This window comes from Corvus brachyrhynchos, unplaced genomic scaffold (assembly GCF_000691975.1).
Source record: "Corvus brachyrhynchos isolate BGI_N302 unplaced genomic scaffold, ASM69197v1 scaffold14, whole genome shotgun sequence".
Lineage (NCBI taxonomy): Eukaryota > Metazoa > Chordata > Aves > Passeriformes > Corvidae > Corvus > Corvus brachyrhynchos.
In genome coordinates this window covers 8,754,073-8,777,912 of record NW_008239110.1, presented here as the reverse complement: position 1 = coordinate 8,777,912, position 23,840 = coordinate 8,754,073, and the positions used below count along the sequence as shown (strand labels likewise).

The 23,840-nt window shown below is 38.7% G+C and overlaps 1 protein-coding gene across 2 annotated transcripts in view; it reads left to right on the top strand.

The window, feature by feature from the left end:
* The window catches only part of LAMA4 (laminin subunit alpha 4), a 100,333-nt gene extending 79,750 nt beyond the window's left edge, over positions 1-20,583 (top strand). The window contains exons 26-38 of one of the 2 annotated variants that reach the window (XM_017739583.1): positions 1,289-1,424; positions 2,563-2,700; positions 4,215-4,348; positions 5,614-5,778; positions 6,478-6,631; positions 7,328-7,518; positions 9,050-9,239; positions 10,108-10,263; positions 11,093-11,252; positions 12,246-12,376; positions 15,087-15,180; positions 16,171-16,290; positions 17,743-20,583. In XM_017739583.1, coding sequence (XP_017595072.1) covers positions 1,289-1,424; positions 2,563-2,700; positions 4,215-4,348; positions 5,614-5,778; positions 6,478-6,631; positions 7,328-7,518; positions 9,050-9,239; positions 10,108-10,263; positions 11,093-11,252; positions 12,246-12,376; positions 15,087-15,180; positions 16,171-16,290; positions 17,743-17,888 — 1,915 coding nt within the window. In that variant the 3' untranslated portion in view covers positions 17,889-20,583. Of the gene's footprint in view, positions 1-1,285; positions 1,425-2,562; positions 2,701-4,214; positions 4,349-5,613; positions 5,779-6,477; positions 6,632-7,327; positions 7,519-9,049; positions 9,240-10,107; positions 10,264-11,092; positions 11,253-12,245; positions 12,377-15,086; positions 15,181-16,170; positions 16,291-17,742 lie in introns of both variants that reach the window. The other variant, XM_008637778.2, reaches the window with a different exon arrangement.
* The last annotated feature ends 3,257 nt before the right edge of the window (positions 20,584-23,840 follow it).

Here is a 23,840-nt window from a genome sequence, read left to right as displayed (position 1 = left end):
GGAGCACTGGCAACTTAACTCTTAACTGAGTTAAGAAATGAACTCAGAAGCCTTTCTTTAGGAGAAAGCCTTTCTTCTATAGCCTGTTGCTAGAAAAGGTTGTGGCATTTAGCAGAAAGGCGTATTTGTCACATCCAGCCAGTTTCATGGTCAAGCAGAGTAGAGATTATACTGGTTGATTGATAATACACACTTTGGTCCAAATCCCAGTAGGGATGGCAGGAGCCTTCCTGTTGATTTTGCCTTCCCGCTGATTTCACTGAGGAGCAAATTAAGCCCCTACAGCACCCCTTCTCTCACCTTATTTCAGACATGTACCTGTACACCTGCACTACTTCACCTGATGGTCTGTTTTTGCCAATGCAATAATATGGGTGTTTCCAGATCTTGATTGATCTGCCATGTTTCCAATGTCTGCCTTACAACGAGATAACTCATAGACAACTAGTGCAGGTAGCAGATGCCAACAGTATCAGTCACATGAGGTGAAGAGAGTCCCACTGCTAAAGTACATCTTGCTTAAGGAACAAGGACTGTTTCCATGTAGCCAGGTCAGAACTCTGGATTTCACATTCACTCCTTCAGTGTATTTGTTCCCTGGTTATTTCCTGGACTGGTACCCAGCAGCTCCCATGTAATTTCCTTGCCCCTGTCACCCACTTTCTGTGATTTTAGGCAAAATACTCCTTCATGAACTTTGAGATTTGTAAGGATACATTCAATTATATTCACCCTGTGCTGTAATGCTGTGGTATCTTGGTAAGATGTGAAGTTGAAAAACTGAGACTAATGAGTAGGAGCAGTTGGGATACACTGCTCTGCTGTCTACCTCAAATCTGACATAAAAAGGATCCTGGAAACCCACCCACTGCTCTCATTTAAAATTATGTAAACCCACACATCAGCAAGTAGAATTTACTCTTACTTTCCTGACCTCTGTTAGTATTTTTATTAAGAAATAGAGATCCATTTGTTTGCAAAGCCAAGAATGGAACTTGCTAGTAAAAGCAAGGCAGGAAACCCAAATCAGAACTTCTCTTCAAAGCTAAAAAAATAGAGATAAAAATCCATTTATTTTCACTGTAAGTAGTTATAAATACATAATTTACTACAACTGGTGCATCTTGACTTTTCAAAACATAGAATGTGGCTCACTAGTTGTTTTACATAAAGATACAAGAATTGGACACTAGTGAGGCAAATTACTGAAGTTCTTCCAGCTCTTTTAGACCATTCAGAAAGGCAAGTGCTATCTAACTGCAGCTTGTTTGGCATTGTCATCCAGCAGCATTAGCTCTCATCTGGCAGGAAGTATCGGCTTTAAAGGCTGCATGAAGGGCTTCCAGTTCCAAAAGAAGGATTTCAACTTGTTGGAAGAACCAGGAACCCTGGGAATCAGCTACGGGTGCCCAGAGGATTCACTGGTAAGCATAACACCATTTGTGACAAAAGAGCAAATTTTGACAATGGATATAGCTGGGAGCTTGAATTTTACTCCAAACAATGGAAAGACAGTCTTCCACCAAGGAAATGACCATGCACTCACTCATTGGCAGAGGTGGGGGTTTGTGTGTGTCTGTTAAGTCTGCTGACATAATACCCAATTTTCACTCTGAACTATAGTACAAGGTGTTTCACTTAAAATTCTTCTTATATGTGAAATTGCAGTGCGAAAGCTGGATCTGAAATAAATCATGTGCTGTATTCTGAATGGAAATACTCCAACGTAATTTGGTTTTTCTTAAAGATACAAGGAGAATCATCCTTACATACACCCTAGTATAGATGTGTGAAATGGAGAAGACAGCAAAATATTCACCCTTCAAATGAGTTCTCCCCTTAAGCCAGATCAGCTCTTCCTCTGTGACACACACACCAACACCAACTGCACCAGCATTAGCTCTGAGAAAATTGCCATTTAGCTTCCAGTCCCTTCCATCATTCATCAATTTTCCATTACAATGCAAGGCTGGCAAATACAGACTGTGTTTGGGGTCTTCATCCTGTGGACATGTCTATCAAAAGCCATGCTGCAAACCTGTGGAGAAGGATCACTTGTAGAACTCATCACTACAATCTTACCCTGTGTCAACAAGGAAGCTATCTGCAATTTGTCCTACTTTGGACCGAGTTTTGCTCCTGAGACTCAAAGGGTTAGAGACCACCATGTCCAACACCCTCTATCTCAGTACCCAGCACAGCACACAAAGTAATATATCATGTGTTGGAACTGTGACTCAGTGCCACACAGCTCAGATGGGGGTGTGAGCCCCTCTGCTTCTACTTTTCATGCTCACTAACATCAGCAGACTTAGGATGAGGCCAAGATCCCAGGAAGCTGAGAATAATTTGACTTAGTCTAAAATTGCTACACTTTCTCAAGTTTTTTCCATGATGTGAGGGAAAGCCTACATAAATTAGGTTAAGATATGAAGGAAAAATTGAAGGCTTTTTAGAACCGAACTGGCTGCAATTGTAAGGAAAAAAAAAATAGCCTCGTTCTTTGTATTATTGGAATGTTTTCTGAGGTTCACTTGTAATTTTGTTTTATTTAATACATAGATGTCCCGCAATGCATATTTCAATGGAGAGAGCTTCATTGCATCAAGCCAAAAAGCGTCCCTCTTTACTGAATTCGAAGGAGGCTTTAATTTCCGGACATTGCAGCCCAGCGGGCTGTTGTTTTACTATTCTGAAGGAGTAAGTATCTATTTTTTTACTGTTTGGTTTATTTTACCTTCACATTTTTCCCAGGAGAATACTAGGAGAATAACACGATTTTTCACTTTATGGTTTTATGATAGAGAAAGCAGTCTGCAATAGAGAAGCATTCACTGGTGACCTCATTTTTACAGTTTGCATTTGATCTACAGATGAAAACCAGCAATGCTTCGACGTTATTTTGATGCTGAGAAGAGAACTGGATCATATGCCTAGAATTAACAAGCATCCATTTGGGCTCGCTGAAGTCCTCTAGGGCAGAAATGCACAGAGCGTCTTCCTGTACTCAGCAGCACTGCAATCCCTATTTGGACCTGCAGGTGCTACCAAAGTACAAATAATATTAAGGACCTGACATTTGCCATCCAGACAATCGGCTAGAAGCAAAGTTTGTTAGAAACGGTGGCATGGTATTTCGAGCATTGCTGAGCTCACAGAAATCAGTCAGAAAGCTGCCTATATTCCCAGATGGCACTCAGACCTCCACGTGTGACCGGGAAAAGCTGCTCTTGAGAATAGCTCCTTGCAGCTCTGGGAAGCCAGGCTGCTCTCAATACCCCCCTCAGAAGTGTGACACGGGCAGAAATACGGACTTGCACTAACAAAATGTTGTGTGAGACAACGCGATCCCAAGATCCTGCAGGCTCAGACTGACATCTGCAGCAAGCATGAGCTCAGATGACAGAACATTTGCAACCACCCCCAAATGTCTGTTCTGCTATGCTTGCAGAGTATCATCAGCAGTGCAGCAGAGAAGGCTGTGTGACACCGATAACCACTTCTAAACTCTCACGTGTTGCAGCCTGGAGTATTACCTTAAATTGAAATCAGTAACCGTGTCAGTTCCCCACATCGTTTGCATAAATGAGGCCTCACACACACACCACTTCAGGTTTTAACTCAAAAGCTCTAATCCTATGAGGTGCCAAGTGCCCTACTTAACAAACGGAAGTTGAGCTGTTTAGCACTTGGCAGAATGAGACAGAATGATTCTACCTTGCACAGTGGCAGTGCTTGCTCTAATGGAACTGAGAGTATTCCTGCTAGTGGCACAGTGATCCCATATTCCTGACCCAGATAGCACATCTTATCTTGGAGATAATTTTGAGTGATTGAAAGGGTCTGGTCAGAGGGAATTAGAAAAAGAAAAAAACGTCTTGGTCTTAACAGCTGCTCAATACACTACCAGGGCACCAGAAATACAAATGAAATGCAAACATCGTACATTTGTGCTACATGGAAGGAGCCCATGTGACAGATACATGAGACACAATCAGCAGCAGAATTCCCAGAATTCAGGCTTAAAAAGTGGCAAGAATATAAATTCTAATGATACCATCTCTCGTTTTGCTTCTCGGAGTATATCTTTTTGCAAGTTAAGCACAAACGTGGAAAACAGCCAGAAGGGAAATAAATACAATGGGAAGATGCACAGAACTGTTAAATTTTCTGTGTAATACTTGCTTATGAAGATGCTTTTTTCTGTATTTCAGTCAGATGTATTATCCATCTCTATGGAGAGAGGTGCTGTGGTTTTAAATGCAAGTGGAACCAAAATTCAGTCACCAGACCGAAATTACAATGATGGAAAAACCCATTTCATCATTACTTCTGTCACCCCAGAAAGGTAAAGCTCTCCAGCATCTTTTATTCCCTACCTTTAGAATAGAAATATTTCTTGTAAAGCACATTATCATTTAACACTCACTTTCAAAGTGACACTTGAGTGGGGCATTTTTTAAATGACTGATTTTTAAGTGTGATTGAAAACTGGCCAGCTTGGCCTGAGCACAAGATGATGGGAACTGTTAATAAAACGAAAATAATAGTTTTTCTGAAAGCTTAGTCCTTCTTTGTCCTCAGGTAAGAATGCAGTTTAATAACATTTTAGGCTAGCATTAGTTCATTTTTTAACAGGATTGATTCTTCTAATATGTTAAAACAATTCCCAGTTGACCCTAAAGTAATTGAGGCATCTTCACATAAAGCATTCATTTGGGATATACACAGTGGAACATGTTAAAAATATTTTTAGCACTGACAGCCACAAATGTAAGACTAAATACAGCAGTAGGGAATAAGTCTCTCTCTGTGCTCCTTGAAAAACTTGAAAGCTTTGGTTTATTGGTATGTTTAACTATTGTTTATATGTTTAAATATTTTTTAGAAGGTCATGTAATCAAAGCAACTTTCTTTAAGAATCTTGCCTATGAGATACAAGCAGATCATTCTTACTTTTCTAGTGGAAATGAAGGTTTGTACCTATGACTTCTGACATCCAAGAATCACAGTTTGAAAAGCTGAAGGTGTGAAAAGGTGCCTTGGAATAACCTCGGGGATTGTCATGTTTCCCTGAGTTTGCCAAACAAAATCAATGTCTGATGCTTTAGTATATTCAGTTTCTTATTAAAGCCAGAGAATCATTCATGACTTCTGCAACAATTAATGGGTTGCAAAATCAGATTAGGTAAAAAAGCATTGTATAAGCTCAAACACCAATGCACTGTGATGAAAGAGAAGGAAAAACGGATGGGGCAAAACAAGAAAGATTAGCATGTGCTTGGATCTTATTTTACCCATATGGTGGCTCCATCCCTTCATCAGCAATCCCTTAGTTTATCTTTCTTCACTGTACAATTTTGGACTTCACGATTAACTGCAGGGTAATATTAAATCCATGGGCCAAAGTACACAACTTTGCCAATTGTTTATTGTACTGCTACTTATTGCATAGCTGAAAGCAAAAAGGTCCTCTCATGCCTTTGAGCACTACCATTCAGCGATGCATGCTCTGAGTGGAGCATCTTGGGTGTGTGTAATGTGCTGCCGGTGTGATCACTGGCACTGATGTTTCCAAAGCAAGCCTGCAAAATGGATGCTTTTCCTTTGCAGGTATGAGCTGACTGTTGATGACAAGAAACAGAGCAAGAAGAACCCAGCAAAGGACAGAGCAGGGAAAAGCCCAGACAGCATCAAGAAGTTTTATTTTGGTGGCTCTCCCCTCAGAACACAGCAAGCCAACTTCACTGGCTGCATAAGCAACGCCTACTTCACTAGGTGAGTAACATCCTCCCAAACACATTAACAGGCAGCCACTGCCCCTGCCTGACAACTTGAATAGTAGCTCATGAGAAGTGATTTATTGTCACAATAAAAATTCCTGTCTCATTTTGTGAGGCTAGACAGCATGCGTGAATAAGATTCTTACCTTATTTGCCATTGAATCTGTTGGCACAGATCTGCTAGGTTAAGATATTGTTAAGGTGGGAATAACTTGATGAAATAAGCTTTCAGTACTGCACCTGCTAATGCTGCTGGTGCAATGAATAATTTGCATAGCTGTAATTTACATTTATATTACGTAGCTTTCAGATCGGCCTTTGAAACAAAATGGTTTTAAGGCATCTCACAGAAGCCGGGGAAGTTAGGAGTTTGGGCATGAGAAAATGGTCAGAATGTGTTGATCTTAATTGCTCTATGAAATGCTCTTATATAGATTTTAAAGGTGAATTTGATGCTGCAGGTTGACACTCTCTGTTTATGCCAGCATTTATACAACAGCAGAGGTAGTATAGGCTGTCCTCATTACCCACACATTGACTGATCAATCTGTACTTTTATCCCCGATCCAAGAATGAAAAATAGTGCATTCAAATACAATTTTATCCATAAATGTACAATTCTGAAATTTTTATTAAGATAATTCCAACACTTGGAAAAAAAAACTGTTCTTGTCATCTCCTCTTTGAAACACAGGTTGGATCAAGAGGTTGAAGTGGAAGATTTCCAGAAGTACTCTGAGAAAGTTCAGGCATCTTTGTATGGATGCCCTGTTGAATCTCCTCCAGTTGCTCTTCTCCATAAGAAAGGAAAAAACTCATCAAAAGCCAAAGGAAACCGTAATAAAAAGGTCTGATAAAAATTGCTCCAGTACCACTCTGGAGTTTTCCAAAATTCTCCAAATTATGGATCTAAAATGCATAAAGACAATGTCACATATACGAAGGAAAGGATCCTGTTCCTTTACATATTCCATCACTGCAAATGATTGCCCTGACACAATCTATCTGGCCTACAGTTGCATCATTCTCCTTGGCTAGAACACTAAAATAAAATACCTGACTTCTTAAAAAAAAGTACTTCAGAAACAAGCCTTTTTGATTTCTTCTGTCTTCTAAAGGCAATAAGCTTGCTTCTGATCTCAGCTACTTCTATGTGGCTCTCTACTGGGTACAATTAGCACACATTAATATAAATGGGGGAAAAACCTTCCTCCAGCATGCAGAATTTCTAGTCCGAGCATATCCTCTTATGCCTATAGTATAGCTGATCTCGCCAAAAGCAGAAAGAAAAATATTTAATTAGGAAAACTGCAAAAAAAAAAAGAATTGTAATTATGTTAGCTACACAAGTATTTTGTTAATCCCTTGTTCCATCCTAAATCAGCATTTATAGTAGATCTATTCAAGGAAAATTTGACTTGGGAACAATCCTGGTATTTATGTAGGGAGATAATATATTAGTAGTTCATATATAAATGATACTGTTATTTTATTATGTCCAATATTAGCTAAAAATTCTGGTTAATAGCTCTTTTTCTATGAAGGTGGGAAGAGATAAAGACAAGATTTCACAGCCTTCATCTAGCCTCAAAAAACTGTATCAAGTGAATTTGCAAAGAGACCCTCAGTGCCACTTGCCCATGAATCCCAAAGCAACTGAACATGCTTACCAATTTGGAGGAACAGCAAACAGCCGGCAAGAATTTGATCACGTACCAAAGGATTTCAGTCAAAGGTAAAGTGACTTTAGAGATAAAAATGAAATATGCTGGGGAGGAGAAAGAAGTATTTCAAATTTTTTTTAAAGGGACACATTTCTGCTGTTACCCTGGCTTTTTCCTTCATATCTTAGGCTACACTCTGTGGAGAACACGTTGTTGGGTTATATTAAAAGGTGCTTCAGTTGAGTAAGAGCAATACATAGAATGTGTTTCCAGTTACATCCATCTTGTGGAGTCTTCATCTGCATTGCATATTAACAAAATGTGTGTTCTTGCCTATTTATATGAAGCTTTTGAGGATGTTGGTTCTACACAGGCAGTGCACAATAATCAGTCTCCTTACCCAAGAAGCAAAGGCATTAGAGCAGAAGGGAAGCAGTAACATGATGAGTGGATCTTGTCAGTAGTGTATTGGTTGGGAATCTTCACAGTGCAGTAGGACATAAAGCTATGAAAACCTTGTCCAATTCAAGCCATAATGGAAATGTAAGTAATAATGAGTCCAGATACTGTCAACATTTAATTTTCAGACTCCCACAGAATATGTCATGCAATATTCAAAATCCAACAAGAATTTTAGTTTAATACTTTCCATTAAAGACTATAAATTCAACAAGACAGCACTTCCTGGAAGCATACCAGACCACTAACTCAGAAAAGAGTGTTCTTTCCTGATTTAAATTAAAAAATAATTATGTTCATTTTAATTGAATAGTGTTTTACTTAGGGCAGTCCTGACAGTACCCATATGAAGAAAACCCAAACTCTAATATCTTCATCCCACCTTCATTCCTACAACACGTATTTATTTTCCAACTGTTACTAAAGCTTTGTTATTGCAGTGTTCATTTTAAAAAAGCAGTGAGTTGTGGTGTTTTAAAACAACTGATATTGGCAAGGGACTGAGTGTCTGTGGAATGTATACACAGATGCAATTGGGAATGTATAGATCCTTGAGACAATATGAAGAATGGAAACTAGGCTAGTCACCTGACATCAGAGGAAGGAGGAATCAGTTCTGGCACTGTCCTACACCAATACAGCTTTGCCATGTTTTAGACCGTAAGTAATAATAGCAATCACTCAAGAAATTTTCACTGTGGCAATGTCAAACCAACAATGGTATAACTTCCCATGTTGTCTTGGACTTCACAAGGAACTACAGGGAAGGGGAAGCCTAGACTAAGTCTGGAATAACATAAACACCAGACCTCCATGCCATCCCACTTAAAAATTCCCCCAACATTGCTGTTTAACATGAAAGGAAATGTAGTGTATATAGTGTCAGATTTTGGTGGTCTGCATTGAATTTATTCACTCCAGAGATTTTAATTTTTGAAAACAAGTTCCTTGCCAGGCAGCTTCTTCTCCAGCTTTGACTTCTGCTCAAAAAACCATCATAGAATATTTCTCAGAAACACCACTTCCATAAAGAAGATTAATATTTCTTTGGATGAAAGGAAAATCTCAGTCTTCCTCTGACTGATGTTTGATTTAAATCAAATATATCTGCTTTAATGTTAATATTGTGTTTTTATGTGCCAGAGCTCACTTCTCTATCAGTCTGAAAACTCACTCATCTCATGGAATGATTTTCTACGTTTCGGATCAAAAAGAGACCAACTTCATGGCCCTTTTCGTTGCTCATGGCCGACTCATTTTTATGTTTAATGCTGGTCATCAGAAGATAAGGATTAAGAGCCAAGAGAAATACAATGATGGTCTGTGGCACAACGTAAGTAAAAGAAAGCAATCATTATGATGGCACATGCTACCAAGGCTGCAGTAAAGACACCGCTCATGTGACAGCTCAGGGAGTTTTCATTCATGTATTCATAAACATACCTATATGTTGAGAAACTTCCATCAATATTTTTAAATCTTCCATGCAGCATTTTATCAAGTCATTAACTAGGGACGGGAAAGTGAGTCAGTTATAAAAATTCAGTACTTCCCAACACTAACAGCTGAACAGAAATGAAGGGAACAAGCAGAACAGTAAGGCAGTTAAGAGTTAAGAGAGCTAGGAAAGGAAGGACTAGAATAATTTTGTTCAGCTAATGTCTTTGAAGTGCCTAAGAAAGGAGTACAGCTGTCTTAGGCTACCTCAGTAGTCTATGAAAATAAAAAGACAATTTTAGGAGTCAAGGTGAATTTCCCTCTGTAGGTATCTCTCCTCACTAACTACAGAGGAAGCCTACAGTTACTAAACTACTGACTTGGGCATGTAAATGTTTAAAGCAGGTTGGCTGAATCCACACCATAAAACTAATGAAGACTGTAAAAATGCTAACACTGATAGGTAGCAATGAATCATGTATGCAGATATAAGATGGGTAGATCTCAGTAGACCTTATGACACCTTGATTACCTCTGTCTTACACACTAAAATGCAAGAAAAGCAGCAGTTTTACTATCTAGCTTTCACATGAATATGAAAAAAAGAGTGTTGTCCAGCAAAGAACACTGGCAGTTAACAAAACAGGCTTGTAGAGTATCACTCACACACTTTTCTTCTCAAATATCTCATCTTCCTACACTGCACAGCAGTGATCCCTTAACAGATGAAAGTAATCTTCCACATTTTTTTCTTCCCTTCCTAGGTGATATTTATTAGAGGCAAAAATATTGGTCGCTTGATAATTGATGGTCTCCGAGTACTAGAAGAACCTTTTGATGGGAATGCGAATACTTGGCAAGTCACTGAACCACTCTATATTGGAGGTGTAGCTCCCGGAAAAGCTGTGAAAAACATCCAGGTAAAGCAGACCTCTATGTACAGACCCCATACCTCTATGTAAAGTTAATACAAAAGATGACTGTAGGGATGAGATCAGACAAAAGCTTATTAAGATCTTGATCCTCATCCTGCTGAGGAGCAGACAGCTCAGTTCATGTATAGAGCAAAGCTCCCACAGGGCTGGGGTGGTGGTAGCTGGGTTAGGCTTCCATAGCCTTGCAGCAGCAGCTGTGAAACCAATGGTCTATGAGGAACAGAGAAATCCTAGTGATATGCAAAATTAGATGAGACAAGTAATGTTAGGCGAGATCACCCTGTAGTCTGAGATACAGAATGAGTTTTGGAGAGATTTTAACATTGTCTTAGTACCTCTGTTTTAAGCACCTAGAGGTCAGGATTCTGTTCTACAGCTTGGTACTGAAATACATGGAAAGGAGTGTTAAACCAAAAATGAACATAACAGTCTCTTTCAAGGTAATCGTTAGTGTTATGTGCCTAACAAGATAGATAAACTACTCTGAAAAAGTAGACCACTGTCTTGCCTTGAGGCTATGAGGTATATGTATAGCACTGCCTTGCCCTAGTTGTGCTTTGTTTCTCACAGTTCAGTAAGAACTGTTTGAGAAACAACACAAGCTGGAATTACCTTGAAGTCATCAAAAAAACATGAGAGGCTATGAGAATCATTTTTCCTGTTTCCCTTCTCTGGAAATTGTTTTTTAGTTCAAAACTTACATGCCAGCCAATCACAGCCTTACAGCTTATAAACAAGCAAAAATAAAGACAGAAGAATTTACTTTCTTCCACAAGGAATTTATTTACTAATCAAGGGTTTTTTCTCCCCCCAGATTAACTCTGTCTACAGCTTTAGTGGTTGTCTCAGCAACTTACAGCTCAATGGAAGACCACTTACTTCAGCTTCACAGACTTTTAGTGTAACACCTTGCTTTGAAGGCCCATCAGAAGCAGGAACATACTTTTCATCAGAAGGAGGATATGTTGTCCTTGGTAATATACTCTTAAACAAATGTATCCCAAAATAGGACTGAAATATTCCCTGTGCTTTGAATGGCATTTTTCACTAAAGGGTGTAGTAATTTCTGAGGCTATGAACTGTAAGGATTATCAGAAACAGATCACTCTTTTAGTAAGCAGATGATATTGACAGGTCACAATGTCACCATGAAACTTAACAAGTTGTTACATAAACACATCTGTATGTATGTATTTCAAATAGTAAGAATAATTTACCAAAGGAACAGACCATAATATGCTAAAATTATTTTAGAAGTCAATGTGGCCAAGACCAAGTACACCATCAGAGGGTCATCCCTTATTTTTTTAATTAATAGAACAACATGAAATTAAAAAATCCTGCAGAAAGGCTTTCTGCATGTCTTGATACAGAACAGCATGACAGAACACATCTTTTCTGTCATTTAGGCCTGCTGTGTCCCAAGAAGAGTTTTATGAGGGTGTTTTGGTCACATAGGCTCTGATCTGAACAAGAAAGGAAACTGCACAACCCTGTTCACTGGCAGCACCAAGAAAAATCAGACAAGTGTTTCTAATTTGCTCCCTGGCCTGTCACCAGATTGAAAAAGGGAGTTTCTCCTACTGAATCATCAAAGCTCAAGTGAACTCCCACTCACTCAATAATGACTGCTGAGTGCCTAGGAAATTGCACAATAAGAAACTGCCAAAAAATACAGATCATTGACTTTGTGCTGTCCATTTCATTGCTAAGAAATATTTTTAAACAAAATATATTTTTTAAATAATGAGAAAAGTAAATAAACCTTTATTAGTACTCCAAGCAAACGCAATCAAAACAAAAGTTAAAATGGGTCATTGACAGCACACCATGGTATCTCACATTTCAATAGTTTTAAGAACAAATAAAATCCACCCGGGGCTTGATGTTCTATTTTGACTTTGAATAAATGTCTAATTTCATCACTAACTCAGTACAAAAATAATGTTATTCTTTTTACCTCACAGATGAATCCTTCAGTTTAGGCCTGAAATTTGAAGTTGTTTTTGAAATACGTCCCCGAAGCAGCTCAGGAATCCTACTGCATGGTCACAGCGTGAATGGAGAGTACTTGAACATGCACATGAGAAATGGACAGGTATAATGGGTCACATCTGCTCCACTGCCTTGACTGGTTTCTCTTCCACCTACATAGGCTTGGCTACATGCAGATTTTGTCTTACTAATTTGCCATTAACTGATTCTTATTTCTCTCCTAAATATAATAACTGCTTAGATTAGGCAAACCAAATATTTATTTTAAAATACTGAAGATAACACCTGAGACAAGATCAGATCACTTTACTGATACAAGCTATAAATACTTCGTTTGGCACTGCTCTTTCACCCACACATTAAAAATGTATCACAGTTACAAGGTAACTGTCAATAAATTTTTATTTCTTTTTTCTTAAAAGATAAGTCTGAGTTACACTCAGTCTCTTCTTTCTTTATCAGATATGTGTGTGATGAAAAGAGTGAGGGAAAGAAAAAGTTGTGATTGTCTGCTGGCCTGATTTCTACAGGCTCTGGAGCACAAATGAAGGAGAGAGGTTTGAAATTAACTCACCATATAGCTGTTGATATTGCTTTTTTTTTTTTTTTTTAATTGTGTTCATTGATAAAATCTGGATCTCTTTATGCTACTCATTGCACACATACAGTAATAAATTTCAGTCTTAAGTGGACAACACAAGCAAAGATTTAAAGCATGGGAAATTTTGGCAGCTTTTTGGTCTTTCTTGCAGAGGAGAAACTCAGGGCACAGTCAAGAGACTAAGCAGTGTGGATATTCTTCAATCACTGCAATGATGACCTGTCATTCAAAGTGAAAGGGTATTTAAGTGAGGCTGGCTCTCACGCAGTTAGAAATGCAACACCTGAGGAAATACTCTCACATCTCCTGCAAGAGCAGGAACCTACAGCAGAGCAACTGCGTAGACAGTTTAACATCATGATTCATCCTATCCTAAAGCAGGTGTCTAATTAGGTGACTAAATGAGTCATTATTCAGAGAATGTATTTTTCTATATTGGCTGTAGAGAGAACCAGTGCTTCAGTTAGACACCTAACTTTTGACAGCTGATTAGGTAAGACGAAGCCAATTCTTACCCCTGTATCTAGTCCTTGGTGAACTAACAGAGAAATTCTTAAGTACATTGTGCTGATGTGTATCATGCCACACTTAAAAGCTGAGTCTGTATAGAACCGGTCCAGTGTAGTACTTCTTATGTAAAGTTCTAACCAAAGGTCTGCATGTCCAATAATTTGTCTTGTTTTCCCAACTGTATCAGTTGGTCTAACAAAAGGTGCTGCTTCACTTACTGCTTCACACCTCACTTTCTGTATAATGCATATGCAATTCATAAACAAAATTCACCCTGGAAAAGCGGCTCTTCCCTGTTTGTCACTGCAGCAGTCCAGTACCTTCTTAGTAAGGAACTGTGTTTCTTTACCATTAACTATCTGCTCTCTTTGAATGCATTACAAAAGACCTGTTTCGTGAAAACTGTTTTGCTGGACAAATTAGATCAGCAACTTTAATTCATTTTTTAAATGTACACATCTCTATCAGTACAGCTTGACTGGAGGATTTATTAAGGAGTCACTTTCTCCTGTGATTCTTTATTTGCTTTAATCTATACATTTTGTCCAAGGGTGGATAAAAGAGAACATGAGGATCATTTTAATTGTGTTGTTGGTGCCCTTCTGGAAAAAAAATATTTAATATCTCTTGGTTATAACTGTATCAAAACAGAGACCCTCCAGAATTAAATATAAGTTGTTTCCTTGCAAGATGCTCTTTACAATTACGTAGTGACAGGACAGGGGGGAATGGCTTCAAACTGAAAGAGAGTAGATTTAGATTAGATATGAGGAGGAAATTCTTTTCTGTGAGGGTGGTGAGGCACTGGAACAGGTTGCCCAGAAAAGTTGTGCCTGACCCATCCCATTAAATGTTGGAAGACCAGGTTGGATGTGGCTCTGAGCAACCTGATCCGATGAAAGGTGTTCCTGTCCACAGCAGGGGGATTGGAACGAGATGATCTTTTTCCAATCCAAACCATTCTACGATTCTGTGATTTTCAGTCCACTTGGAGTCAGCATAATCAGGGACAACTTCGACATTTGAAAGGCCTGATTGTTTGGACTCAGAGTGTGGAGTTCTCTGGCAATCATCACCAGGAATCCCATACTCCACAATAGGGGCACAACACTGTTTTGCTGCTGCTGGAACATTTCCACGCAGAGAGATATTAATCCATTAACTGAAGCAGAGGTGCAAAATTCAGAATTAAGTTCACTTTCTAGCTCTCCCACAGATTTATTGGTAAGCTTGAACAAGTAACTTAAAAGTCATTCTTAAATTTGCTGTCTATTCCTTTCTCACATCTTTTCTGCTTGTTTATACTTGGGTTTTTCATGACTGTTTTCCTTTATTAAGTGGCTAGCAAGTTTCCAAAACATCATCTGATGCCTCTAAACACTAATTTACCACCCAGGAAATTATAGAGTAGAGGTACTAGTAAATGAGTGAAATTAGCCCTTATTTTTAAATCTTTTTTTGAACTCTTCCTTGAGATAATTAGGAATGTCTCAGAGTTACTGAATCTGAACAACTGAAAAAAACCCAAACAAAATAAATTTGGATTTAAAAGGTACTTTATTTTGAAGAATTTAATGAAATCATGTTTTCCTTTCTCTTGGATACTTGACAGGTTTTGAGTGGGGAATACAACATTATTAAACAGAAGGTAAAAAGAGAAAAAGAGGGGGTTTAAAGTGATGATTACGTTATTTTCCCTCAGGTTACTGTGAAACTGAATAATGGAATCCGGGATTTTTCAACTTCAGTGACACTGAAACAGAGTCTCTGCGATGGCAGGTGGCATCGAATTGCAGGTCAGTAAAAAGTGATCACCTCCTAATTAAGGTAGAAGAGCCCATCTGCCCCTCCCCAGATATCCATCTCCATGGGCTAGAGCATTGGCAATGCAGAAGTATTTTCAGTTCTTCTTTTTCACCTGTCAAGACCCAAGTTTGTGTGAAAGACACAGGCTTACTCATCCCTCAGACACAGAACTATAGAGCTTCCTGCAAGGACAAGCACAAGTTCCTACAAAGATAGGAAGAACAAACAAAGATGGAAGCTCCTTACTCAAAGAACAGAAAGCAGCCTAGCTGAAATGCTGGCTACCTTTCCTAACTTATACACCAGATCATATTCTTCCTTTCCCAATTAGAGGTTAAATAAGTTGATAGAATACAGTAGGCACAAGTATATGCTGCTCTTAAAAGTAAAATAACAAGACGGATGTGGGGAACCTTTTGCTCACAACATAGAGATGTCTACAGTCAGGATTTTCCCTGTGTGCCAGACAGTCATCCTTCTTTCCTGGTTTTAAAAGTCAAAAAGTGCTTCCAAACCCTGGCTACTTTGAATCCCCTTATATTCCTGTCTAGATGCAGATGTCTTCCACTATCACTGCAGAAGAGATCAAAGTCTGCGCCCTTTCCACAAGCATTCAGGTTCTGTTCTGAAGGAAATCCAGGCACACAAGCAAGGGAGATGCCTCACTGCATTTTAATACATCCCCAACTGGGAGTGATTAGGCAAACAGTTTTTCTAAGCCACCTGCCATTGTATGCTCATAACCTGGAGCCTGAACACTGCTACCACTGATCAAGAGCCCCACTCAAAAGCACCCTTGCTCCCAGTGTATATTCCATTGGCCGTGCTCCATGACAGAATCCACCCTCACATTGTCACTGATGGCTTACACCCGATCTAGCAAATACTAAATCAACTACTCACACCAAACAGGTAACTCCTGTCTGTCATAGAAAACTCATGTGCTACTTCTTGCTGACCCCTGCTCCTTCTCCTTTCAGTTATTAGAGATGCAAATGTGGTGCAGCTGGATGTAGACTCTGAAGTCAACCATGTGGTAGGGCCGCTAAATCCAAAGGCAATTGACCACAGGGAGCCAGTGTTTATTGGAGGTGTACCAGGTACGTTTTTGGTATCTTTGTGGTACATTGTTCTCAGATTTCAACCCTGTTTCCAGAGAAAGCATAAAGACTTACTTTTCATTTTAAAAAAGAACAAAACATGTGAACAACCTGGTAAAATTCAAAGGCTCAAGAGCTGATCAGAAATGTTCTGCCTCAAGTTCTCCAAGAAAAAAATGTGCTGCTTCACTGAAATTAAAACATTCACAGCTGCTGGAGGGTAAGATATGGATTCAGTAGAGAATTCAGTGAACTACTAAAAAAAATTCTTTTTTTTCTATTTTACCTTCCCATGTGGGCTTACTGGTTTTTTAGGAAGTGATTTATTTATTTATGGGATTGGAAACTCTCTGTCACTGTAACTGGAGTCCCAAGGTTTAGTTGCTGGTAGGCTTCTTTCCTCTCCTTCAAGCAATGGCATCTTTGAACACAAAACAAAACATGGAGATTCTTTTTCTGACTAGGGGTTCCTACCAGACCGATTTCTGCTCCTGTGTGTTTGTGACTCACAGACCATCTGTGTAGCATGGGCCAAGATTACTACATTTCCTTCCCTTACTCAACAGACAGAGCTACTCTGTTGGGGTTCATAAACAAACCGTAATCAACACTATGTGATACAATTTTTAAGTCAACTCCAGTACATTTCTCATTGAAAACATGAAGCATTATTTCTCTGAGCCTTGAATGTCAATCATTAACGGCTCTAACTACAAAATTCATTATAATGCTTATCTTGGATTAGTGGCTTGAGTGCATGGTGTTCACATCCATCCCACACTACCAGGAGGTAAAATGAGCTTAAAGGGAATAATAAAATCTATGTCCAGATGCCTGTTCACTCTTTAAATCCAAACTCAAATTTTATTAGGACAGAACTCTTCCCAGAGAGGTAATATAAAGAGGTAATTGCAAACGCTGTTCTGCTTCATAATAGAGCCTTCTATTTCTACATTAATTATAGAATACTAAAGCAATGCCATAAATTGGCTCTACAATGCTATTATCAGCCTGGCACAAGAAACTCTTACACAGAACTTCACAACAACAAACAAGATATAATTCTAAATAATGCCATGCAGATACAGCAAACTGGATGCAAACTAACAAATCAGACACAGATGATAATACATGTGATGCTAAATTACAAAAACAGACACTGGGACTTACCTACTCTGTTACTTAAAAGAAAATGTAGTTGTCAAAAAAATGCAAAATTGTGTCTCTGTTGACAATGTAGTATCAGGAGTTTTACATAACTAGGTAACTAACCATACTTTAATGGCCTCTAGGACACTGGCAATAGGCCAAGTGTTTTAAAAGAACCACAGAAGATTCAGAAGAGCTGCACTTAGCAGCAAATTTAAAAGATTCTGCCATCAAACTGATTATTTTGCCCATCATGAGCTCTAAATTTTTATTTATTTCATTTTTTTAATCTCCTTCTTCCAGAGTCCCTGCTAACATCAAGCCTGACTACACGCAATTCCTTCATTGGCTGCATTCGTAACTTCATGATTGATGAAAAGCCAGTGAGTTTTAGTAAAGCAGCTTTGGTTAGTGGTGCTGTAAGCATTAATACCTGTCCAGCAGCCTGATAGTGCACTGCATCGATTCTGAAAAGTTCCTTAGGCCACAGAAAGAAAACTGGAGCAAAAGAAACCATGTTCAGCAAGAAAAGAAGAATGAAAATATCACAGCTACATCTACAGAAAGCAGGAAGGGGGGTCAGTTCTAATATTTACACACAAACAAAAACCACTGAAGAATAAAGGGCTGTTGCTTCTGCACTTCTCTTAATATACCACAAGAGTGAGCTTTACCATTTCTTACAGTGTATGCGTGGCCAGTCTGTTACACAAAAATATGGGACTATAAAGGAAATTAAAATGATATTAAATGTTACTTTCAAAATAGATCCTCTACAAAATTTCATTCCGTATCTTAGTCACCCTTTGTTCCACAGAAAAAGATCTGCTAAAGCACATTAGAGAATAAAGCTAGATAAGAGATTTACATCACAAATACTTTTCAGAGATCTTATTGTATATTTTTAATTTTCCATTCAACTCATTTATATATTCCTCAAATAAAATGGGGGAAGAGAGTATACTAATTATGTAAGCTTACAAACAATGAAAAATTAACATTTTTATTCCACTTCTAGACTTCATGGATATGTTCTAGCACAATATGAAGAAAAGATGTATATCTTTTAAGACAGATGCTTATATATATATATGCTCATTTACCTAAACTAGGTAATTTTAGAGTAATGCTTGCCTTAGAGACAATTCCAAATTTCAAGTTTTTTCTCCGAATTTTTAAATGCACTTACATGCAAACACAGCACTAAATTCACAATCTCATTGTGATCTCATTTGCACTAATGTTACACAAGTAAACATGAAGTGTAGAAAGCAGAATCACAGTCACAGTTTCAGGTGACTCCCTTATACAAAACCATCACTTCCCTGTGAGACTCCTGCAGGACTTCAGTTCACAGCAGTAATCCTCAAACAAGGAACATGTTCCTTTGGAAGATATGCTCCTGCAGAGGAACCGGGAGTGAAATGGGAAGATAGAAGGCAAAGGGCTGTAAATCTGAGCTATGTTATACCCATAGAAGGTAAATGGAAGTTAATGGTAGGGTTCAACTCACAGTAGGCTTGAACATGAAATAGACACAAGTCACTTGCAAAACTTAGTCCCTTCAGTGATCACCTACAAGGAATCATTTAGCTTTCTTTTCTTTAAAGAATAAAATAATGTTACAGAAAGTTTTATGGTTGCTGAGCAAATTATTGTTGGAACCAACTCAAAACATGACCAGCTGCAAAGCAGGAAAGTATGAAATGTGAAAATAAAGGACAACACCCTAGAGACTAAAAATTAATAGGAATTCATCTGGAAAACACATAAATGACAACTGGAATCCAAAGATCTTGAAAGTATGGACAGATGGAAGAACCACCAGGATAAGGTACATATGTAAGCACTAAGCAGCAGCTTCCCTACTACTCTCAGTAGGGTGAAAAAAGTGTTTTGACACACTGCAGCAGACTTGGCTTACTCTGGATAAAGAACTGCAACCTCTGGATGCACAGGCACAGGAACTCTCCAGCAGCTGGGACCCCATCATTGACTCTCCACTTGTCTCTAGAGTCCAATATTGGGTGGTAAGTGAACACAGTGGGGATTCATCAGTCACTGTATCTCCTTTCACCAGCCTTGTTAGCTCTGCTCATACTTTCAGCCCCATTCCTGTTCTGCTTGCCTTCTCCTGAACACATCCCCTTTTCTCTTCCCTGCAACTCTCAGGCAATATGCTCCAAGGACTGATTCCCCTTCCAACCCCTTACAGACACCCTCTGCTTCTGGGACTGATATATAGACCCTTCTTTTCATCACTCCACAGCCCACTGTTCATACTTGAGAAGCAAGCAGTAAAGTATCCCTCTTCAATCTCTCTGGATCAGGCATAGATCCCTAAATCCAGTTACCTTTAAATGCCATCTTTATCTCAGGCACCAAAACCAGTGTGCTTGCTCAGCTTTTTCCTGCTCCCAGCTACTACCCAGACATGGAACAGAAAAATTACGGCTTTTGCTTTGGGAACTTTTTTTATTATTGGTGTTGAGGGTGAATGTCCTCAGATCAGTGAGCTGGGTTCCCACTGGTTACAGAGGCCATGGATGGTGCCAGAGCAGTGCAGCTGGGAGCAGGAAAAAAAAGGAAGTCTCTCTCCTCCCAGTGCCAGTGAGTTGTTAGATTGACTCAAAAAAGCTCATGACACCACAGCCTGAGGTAAGCTTCCTCAGGTCCTGGTCTCCAGGACCCTATTGCTGGAGAGAAAAAAACAGCAGATTCCCTGCTTAGATAGGTTCGTTACAAGGATTACTGAAATTCCTTTTGAGTTGCCTGCAGCTGCTCAGCAGAGATAGCCAGGAATAGCATATGCTTGTGCCCCCTAAGAGCATCAGAGTTTAGTGAATGCTGGTATTAAGTGGAGCATTGTATGTCAACTGGTACACACATACTCGGAATGTTTTTCTGTCTTACACCTACTTCAAACCAAAGCGTATTTTCTCATATCCACATCCAAGCTCTGTGAATAAACAATATTTCTCTTAGCCATATTTGCTGAAATGTGATTTGGTTTCATTCTGTGGATTTACATTTAAGAATGACTTTTCCGATTAATCACTCCTTTGCATACTTTATATATGGAAAACTGAAAATACACTAAAACAGTATGTGAATAAAAACCACATTAAAATTCATAAACTGCTACTATTCAATTTACTTCTCTTAACTATATCACCAGCTAATCAAACACAGCAGTGTTTTGGAGGGCATCTTCCTCAATTTTCCCTTCTAGGCTTCAGAGGTGTAGGTTTTCTCTCTGCAGAACAGGGTTTCCAAAGAAAAACACTATAAAGCAGTGGATACTTATGGACTCAGGAGAGAGCAGAAAATAATGTAAATTTCCCTGCCCCCAACATCCACATAGACCTTAAAATTACCATTTCATATGCACCAAAGAAAGTCAGTATGTGATGCATTACCTTGTCCATACCTCTGCCCTCATTTCAAGGCTGCTGGTGTTTAAGAGAAGGCAACTGCCTAAGCAGAAATCTTCCCAGAATTCAATTTCTCTTCTGTATCTATCTTAAAAATTACAGCTTCAAAGTACAAAAGCCTTCATCTACAAAGATTTGGGAAAAACCCTCAAGTTCTCAGCTATATTGTCAGATTGTCCATTTCCATTTTCAACATGAATATAACTAACTAAATTCTGCAGAAAGCCTACAGAAAATGAGCAGTGACCCTAAGGAGATTATAACTTTTCTCGGCAAGATTCAAGGTTTTAATAAGTGTTGTTATAGCCATTACCTAAATTAGGGCTGCAACTACACAGTTATTGTATCCTGAAATATTCTGAAATTGGACAATTGAATGACTATCTAAGAAAGAAACCAATTTCAAGAAGAAATGCTCATCAAAATTCTTCAAAATACAGGATATAAATGGGATCTCAGTGCCCTCTAACTCTTCATCTCAAGATGTACCCCAAACCCTAACCCTCATCCTAACCCCAACAACTACATGAAAGGTGCTTGTAGTCAGGTGGGAGTCGGTCTCTTCTCCCAGGCAACAACTGACAGAATGAGAGGACACAGTCTTAAGGTGTGCCAAGGGAAGTTTAAATTAGATGTTGAAAAAAAATTCTTCGCTGAAAGAGTGATTGTGTGCTGGAATCGTCTGCCCAGGGAGGTGTTGGAGTCACCGTCCCCAGACATGCTTAAAAAAAGACTGGACGTGTCACTCAGTGCTATGGTTTAGTTGATGAGGAGGTGTTAGGTCATAGGTTGGACGAGATGATCTTAAAGGTCTTTTCCAACCTAGTTCATTCTGTGATTCTATGTGGAGAGAACAGAGTTCTTCTCAAGAATCCAGAGTATGGACAACAGCCTGACCAGAAGAATGAAAGATGAACTGTTACAAGCCTGACAGTAATTTCCCAAAATCCAACAATTCTAAATTAAAAAAAAACCTAAACACACAAACAAAAAAAAATTAAAATTAAAATTACAAACTGACAAACCTTCATAAGTGAACTAAGACCTGATATAAATCAAGGGATAACATTAGTTCGAATTCCAGTGTATTCTCCCTACAGCAGCATGTGGCCTAAATAGTCAAATGACTGTTATTAAAAAGACGCTGAAAGCATAGCACACATATTTAACTTGTGAGGTACTTCTGGGTCTTGTTACAGTGCGGGATTTAAGGGTTATTCACAGATTCACTGTGGTCCATGGCAATTCATTTCCACTCAATAACATAGTAAGTTATTTATACAATACTCAATTTGTGTTCCAAAGCTGTGGAACACCATTCCTGTATAACACACCAACAAAATGGTACTGACAAATTAAGGGTAAGAAACACACATTGCCATAAGTCTGTTGATTAAATGATTAACATAGACAAAAGTGTCTCCGAGGGGACCTGTATAGATTCATGCATTTTATACTATGTAGGTGAAGTGGAGCTCCATCTACAACAAAACAGAAAGTCAAGCATGTGATTATTTCTTTCACAGAGTTGAATATGCTCTCTGAGCATATGCATCAAGCCAATCTGGCTACTACATGTCACCTTCCTGCCCCTGGACCTCCTTTGGCTAAAAAATGTCCCCACATGAACATGAATCTCAGGTGCATCCCCAATTCACAGTGTTTCCAGGCTCAGAGAGAATAATCACTTTACATTTGCCTTCACAGACCACTTAAAGAACACTGGAAGCCAAAGCACAGAGTGTCTTGCTGCAATATCATGTTCAGTAGGGTGAATCTCACTAGGCTGAGTCTTGAGGGGACATAAAACACAAAAACTACAATTAACTTAAAAAACAATAGAAAGTGGAGCTAATTACACAAGAAGAAAGCAAGCCAGATACAGTAATATTAACAGGTTCTGTAGAATTTAAAGTAAGCTTTAGAATGCTTATAAGCAATGCTGTACTGCTTTTAACCTAAGTGAGGCCAAGAAGACCTGTGAAGAGAAGACTTTAAGGACATGACAGTAGGCAAGAAGTATAGAAGCAGTTTGACATCTAATAGCATAGCCTACAAGTTTGGACCACTTCAAAAAACCACAGGGAACAAAATTAAGACTAGGTTACATCTAGTCTGTCTGGAGAGAAATGACTAAGTACTTTCCTGATTAATATTCATGTAGTTTTACACTGGTGATTAGTTTATAGAAAATAAATGTTTGAGGCAGTATTACTCTATTCATGCCAAACATGCTTAAAACACTAAAGCCATTGGTCCTTCTCATACCTTTCATACATGACACGTGAGTAAAGCTTGGGCCGCTCAGTACTTTTTCTTAAGAGCAATATGAATTTCAATTAAGTTTTACAAAATTTGTCTGTGTATCTCTTTCTTGTATACAATGCATTCTTATCTTGTATTGTACAATACTTCATTTGCTGCAACACATACATAATACTTCCAGGAAATTTTTTTTAAATAGTCATTTATTATAATTTTATTTTCCTGTAGACCTACAATTAATCTCTACAGGACACCAGGTCATGTCTAGGAGCAAATAAAGGCTTAAAATTTTTATTTACCATATTTTGTTTGTACACCAGCATTACAAATAATATATTTGGGAAAAGTGTATTTTGTTGGAACGTTTTAGCCATAAAACCTAATGGACTGGGTTGCATGGAAATGCTTTTTTCCTCCCACAGGAAGCAGAAATGCCATCTGTGTCACAAGACAGCTTTCTGCAAGCTTTGCATGTCCCACATTTTTTACTGTTTCAGTTCTGGACTTGGCAGTGCTGAATTAACAGTTGGACTTGATGGTCTTAAAGGTCTTTTCCAACATAAACGACTCGGTGCTTTTGCAGCTGAGCTGTGTTGCAGACCGGTCTCGCCATGCTGAGACAACAGCATCTCTACACTCTTCATTTTTTCACTGTGGACAATTATATGCACAAGAAACATGAAACCGAGCTTAATGTGCAAG